This window comes from Elephantulus edwardii, unplaced genomic scaffold, assembly GCF_000299155.1.
Source record: "Elephantulus edwardii isolate Elephantulus edwardi_28Jun2011 unplaced genomic scaffold, EleEdw1.0 scaffold00121, whole genome shotgun sequence".
Taxonomy (NCBI): Eukaryota; Metazoa; Chordata; class Mammalia; order Macroscelidea; family Macroscelididae; genus Elephantulus; species Elephantulus edwardii.
The window spans coordinates 3130296-3136185 of NW_006399871.1; the positions used below are offsets into that span (position 1 = coordinate 3130296).

Below are 5890 nucleotides of genomic sequence, written 5' to 3' on the forward strand. Positions count from 1 at the left end.
TGCTCTGGACAGCATATTCTGTTGTCTCTTGAAGACCATAGAGTGTATTTAGGCCACCTGTTAAGGTGGCTCACTGCAGACAAGCCTCTTTCCTTCAAATTTCTAGTTACCTAGTGCTGGCATCCTCCCAACTGACTTGGCTTTGGATAATGAAATCCCAGTGACTTTTTCCCCAATCTGCTGTCAAAACCACAGCCTGGGCAAGATGACCAGCTCCAAATTACCATGTTGTGTTCTGAGTTAAGAATCCAGATTTCTGGAGACAAGATAATTGTTACAAAGAACTGAATTCCCTGACTCTGATCATCTCTTCTTAGAACCTGAGAATGATCTAAGGAGATAACCTCTACAGCTTAGAAGCTGCATCTCTTCTAGAATAGCTGGCCCTTTTTGAATCTGGGACCATCCCAGTTTTTCCTTTTCCAAGAAATCACAGCATTAACTCTTTACTGTCTGGGAGCTGGGCCACAAAGGCAACTAGCAGTAAGTGATAAATTTATAATTAAAATGTTAGAATAATACAGAAGACATAAAGCTAAGAATACTGCTACTTCCTGTTCAAACTGAGGCAGGCTGTAGTCGTCATGGCAATGAGCCGTATGCCTGCCTCAGTTCTGGAGACAGGTTACCAGACCCAGAAGGATCCTCGGAGGCATGCAGGAGCCACAGCCACACAAAGCTTGATAACCAGTGCATGGGACTTGAATGTCAAAGTGAAAGTGAAGCTCTAGCTAGAAATCGGGTTGGGGTTACCACAGACACACTGCAATTAATACATTGTGCCAACTGACTGGAAAAGATCGGTATTTGTTACCATTCCAAAGAAGGGTGACCCAACAGAGTGTGGAAACTACAGAACAATATCATTGATTTCACATGCAAGCAAGATTCGACTGAAGATTATCCAAAAACAACTGGAACAGCACATCAGCAGAGAACTGCCAGAAGTCCAGGCTGGGTTTAGAAGGGGTCGTGGTACTAGGGATATTGTAGCTGATGTTAGATGGATCTTAGCTGAAAGCAGGGAGTACCAGGGGAATGTGTATCAGTGTTCATTGATTATGCAAAGGAGTTTGTATGGATCATAACAAACTGTGGCTGACTCTGAGAAGAATGGAAATTCCAGAACATTTAATCATGCTAATGTGAAACCTATACTTGGACCAAGAGGCAGTTGTCAGAACAGAGCAGGGTAACACTGCATGGTTCAAAATTGGGATGGGTGGATGCCAGTGATGTGTCCTATCTCCATACCTTTACAACCTGTATGCAGAGCAGATTATCCAAGAGGCTGGCTCTATGAGGAAAAGTGGTGTTAGGATTGTATTCACAATCTGCGCTATGCAGATGGCACAACCCTGCTTGCTGAAACTGAGGAGGGCCTCATGCACTTGCTGCAGAGGGTCAAGGACTGCAGCCTTCAGTATGGACTGAGGCTCAATGTCAAGAAGACAAAGATTTTTTTAAAAGACAAAGATTCTCACCACTGGACCAATTGGCAGCATCAGGATGGATGGCAAAGAGATTGAGATTGTTCACAGCTTCAGTTTGCTCAGCTCCACGGTCAACACTCTTAGCTCCAGCAGCCAGGAAATTAAAAAACACATGGCGAAGGGAAAGTCTGTTAGAGACCACTCCAAAGTACTCAAGAGCAACAGTGTCTCTGGAGACTAAGGTGCATCTGATACAGGCCATGGTCTTTGCAATCACTTGTTATGCATCAGAGAGTTGGACAATGAATAGGGAGGATAGAAGGAGAATTGATGCCTTTGAGCTGTGGTGCTGGAGAAGAGTAATGTACCATGGACTGCCAAGAAAACAAACAGATTCATCCTGGAGAGGGTTAAACCAGGCTGCTCCTTGGAGGCAAGGATTCTGGGGCTTCGTCTGACATACTTTGGACATGTTGTAAGGAGGGACAGGTCCTTGGAGAGAGACATCATGCTTGGGAGGGTGGAGGGACAGCGCAGGAGGGGAAGACCCTCTATGAGGTGGATTGCTTCAGTGACTGGGATAATTGGGATGGGTGTGTCAGAGGCAGTGCGATTGGCAAAGGATAGAGCAGGGTTTAGGGCTGTTGTACATAGGGTCGCTATGAGTCGCAAGCGACTCACGGCACTTAATAACAACAATCACAATCTCATTAAGCTACCCCAGTCCTTGTACCTGTTGCTAGGTGCCCACAAGTCATTTCCAATCATAACTGTACAACAACAAACACTCCCTGCTCCTCTACCATCCTCACAATCATTGCCATGTTTCAGCCTATTGTTGAATTCACAGTGTCAGTCCATATTGTTCAGAGTATTCCAGATTTCATTGAGTTCTTCCAAGCATGGTGTTCACATTGAGAGACTGGCCTCCTAATAACATGCCCAGAGATGTGAGACAAAAGCCTTTCCATCCTCAGCTAAGATTTGTTCACTATTCTGGCAGTATGTGTTAAAGTCATTATTTTTGGCCAACATTCTAATGTATCAATCCTCTAGCTTTTAATTTTCCAGTGTACATTAGATGACTGAGGAAGGTGGGGGGAGGGGGGAAATTAACATTTGACACATGGGTTACTGAGCACTTTTGCATATAAAGCTTCTGCCACACTCTGAAGGTCACACAGTTTCATCTGATGCCAAATTCTATATACACACACCTGGCTGAATATGTTCCATCCAGCTTGTGGAGGTGTCAACCCCAGGTGTGCTATGCTCCATTCTAAAACTGTTGGGCTCTGCTAGGGAGGATCAGAATAGAACTGTTGGAATGGCCACAGCTGATTTGAAATGGTAACAGAATTTGTCTTCAAGAAAGGGAAGAAAGTGGTGGAGGCACAGACATGGAAAAAGAAATTTCATTTTGTACCATATGCTTATTTATGATTACATTTTAAAGATATATTTAACACAGCATTTAAATAATAACTCAAAAATAAGAGATGCAAAGTTTAAATGGAGTGGGAATTTTAACAAGAGTGAAAGGAGGTTCCCATCCATCCAGATTTCTTATAAGAAAGGTGAGAGTGGTTTGTCATGCAGAAGACCTCAAGGGAATCTATCATTGAGGCTGTGTTCCCTATACACGTGCCTCCGGAATGGAAGGGTCGGGAGGCATGCCCACCGAGGCCCTCTGACAGCCATCACCCACAAAATCAAGAAGCAGAAACAAACCAGTACATAAGGGAGGAAAACTGACATAGCTACAGACAAGAGAAGCAAATTGGCAAAAGAGGGGTATGGAGTTGCCTCTTAACTGGAAGTGCAGAACCCAGAGCTGCAGCGTGGGGTCTCAGCTCAGACAGGGTCGTATAGCCAATTTCTGTAAGAATATATTGGGGGAGATGGTCCTTGATGGGTCCATGTTGATAATATGTATGTCTTTGGCGTTCTGGTCGCATACTCACTCTGTAGGGACACTGTTAACTAAAGGCAGCGCTTCTCTGGTGGTTTAAGCCCACCAGCAGTTCCTCAGAAGAAAGACTGGCAGTCTTTATATGTGATTTATAGCCTCCTCAAAACACAGTGGAGGGTCAGGTAAGATTTAGTTTCAATTTGACATCAATGAGTGGATGTGGATGTATACTTTGTAAATACATATACATACACATCCATCTCCCCACACACACCTTGGCATGCATACAAGTCACCTGGGAATCTTAATAAATTTATAGTGATTTGGTCTATCTGGGGTGGGAATGCAAATTCTCAGAAGAGATGTGAACTGGAATTAACTGATTCGAAGCCCTGCTTTGAAACAACTGAATGGACCAAACTCTACTTGCAACAAATTCTTCACCACAGTCTGTCTGTCACCTTCACTTGCTACACATGCAGCTTTTACATCCTGGGGAAGGTTCTGAGCCTTTTTCTTGCATGAACACTCTCTCTTGTTGCCATAGAATTGGAGCCCATCTTTCTCCAACAGTGCAGCTGGTGAATTCAAACCACCAGAAAGGTGCTACCTTTAAACTGGCAGCACGACTCCCAATGGACTACACACCACAACTTTCTTACCCTAAAGTAAGGCTAAATATCTGAATGTATCAGTTCTGACTCACCCTCAAATTCTTAAAGGCACAAGAATTGATCTTATTGGTATCTAGGTTGACTGGCTGTACTTAAAATTCCAGGGAATTTCATGGAAAAGCCAGATGCGTTATTTTGCAGAGAGCTCTAGATGTGTGGTTCTGGGGCCATCGTGAGTGCGGTTTATAAGATTTGTACCTTACTGAACCTCTCTGTGCCTTTCATGCCAGTATCTGCTGCCAAACAAGAAATTTTAGACTGGTCAAGATATGTGTCTAGCCATCCGGGGCTGAGACGCTGTTCTGCACACAGGGGAGCCAATCCCCCAAAAACTACTACTGCTTAACCAAATATAAGAACTGAGTTTGTCAAGAGGATGGGAAGGAATGCCGGGCCAGGAAAATAGGCTAGAGCAGTTCAGGCGAGAGAAACAGGTTCTCAAGGATGCCAGCCTCTCCAGGGACATGAGAGAGGACCCACTGCAGTGGAAATGACTGTGTCTCAGCGTCCCTGTAGGTCAAAGCAAGACTGCCCTATGGGTTCCCAAGGCTCTGTCTATACAAAATGCCCTATCTCTGGTAGGTTCAAACCACACTTTATCCAAAATGCTACATGAGGGCCTATAAGAGAGACACTGTTCTTGTGTGCCATCCAGTCGGACTGACTCAGAGTTGACCCTCCAGCAGGTTTTCAGAAGCAGTAAACAGCACATAAGGAGACTGCCTAACCTTGGAGCAGTTCGTGGATTCCAATCGCATGGCTTTGGGATTGATTGCAGAGCACCTTCTCACCACTCGGCCACCTAGAATTTACACGGGTGACCTAAATGGTCCCGTGGAGTGGCATCTCTTAAACACCAGAGTTCTCTAATCTCCATGGGCTGTGGAGTCAAACATTTACATATCAGGAAGACTCTGAGAAAGGTCAAGAGGGGACTGGGGGTCGGTCCTAAGACTCTTCTCTGAGCCTCCAGATGCAAAGGTACTCCGCCTCGATTTCTACTCCGCCAGGGCAGTTCTGGGCGTTAACAGGGCACTGGGCCTCAACCTAAGAAGGCTCCTGAAGTGGTCCTGGCCACCTACAAGGACGGTGGGACAGGGCTGTGCAAACCACACTAACGCTTGCCGGGTTCACGTCCCCGTGCTCCCAGCTGGGTGCCCTGGCCCTACCATGGAACTAGTGTTTTGATGGCTCGGGACACCTTGGAGACGAAGACCATAGTCGTGGGAATTTACAGTCTGGCGAACCCTGTCGGGCGGTTTTACTGCCCTGTAGGGTTGCTAAGAGTCGGATTCTACCCGACCGCAGTAGGTTTGGGTTTAGATCCCTGCGAAGAAAGGACAAGGATTAAAAACCCGCTTCCCAGGTGGCAGTGAGGAGGTGAGTTAGGAGGCGAGACAGTTCGCAATCCCGGGGTGGGTCTCGCCCCAGTCGCCGGGACGCGTTGGGTCGGGCCCGGCTGTGCACGGTCTGGGCTAGCGGCTGGGCAACGCAGGGATTACGTCTGATCCGATTAGAGCCCCGGCCGTGGGCCTCGCCCCCTCCCCCGATGCTGCCAAAGCCCGCCCCGCCCCCGTGGGGACCTGGCGACCTCCCCAGGCACCTTCGCGGCTGCCAGCGCCAGACGGATGCTGCGCCCCGCAGTGGCCGCAGGCCCCCGAGAGGCTCCGTGCGCCCCAGGGCACGCTGCTGTCCCCCGCGGGGCCCGGCCTCCTGCACCCCGCCTCCCGCCAGCCCAAGCCCCCCCCAGCCCCGCCCGAGCCTGCGGGTGTCTGCGCCCGCGGCGTCCCCGCCCCCGTCCTCTCCGCATGGCGGGTGGGCTCCTGGCGAAGGGGAGGGTCCGCACAGCCCCTGCTCGGGGAGGGCGGGCC

The 5890-nt window shown here is 48.2% G+C and overlaps 1 protein-coding gene across 1 annotated transcript in view; it reads left to right on the forward strand.

Moving 5' to 3' along the window:
• The first annotated feature begins 584 nt into the window (after positions 1–584).
• Positions 585–5890, forward strand: part of CSPG5 (chondroitin sulfate proteoglycan 5 (neuroglycan C)) — a 19754-nt gene continuing 14448 nt past the window's right edge. The window contains exons 1-3 of the mRNA XM_006893032.1: positions 585–719; positions 4097–4191; positions 5451–5830. Coding sequence (XP_006893094.1) covers positions 585–719; positions 4097–4191; positions 5451–5830 — 610 coding nt within the window. The remainder of the gene's footprint in view (positions 720–4096; positions 4192–5450; positions 5831–5890) is intronic.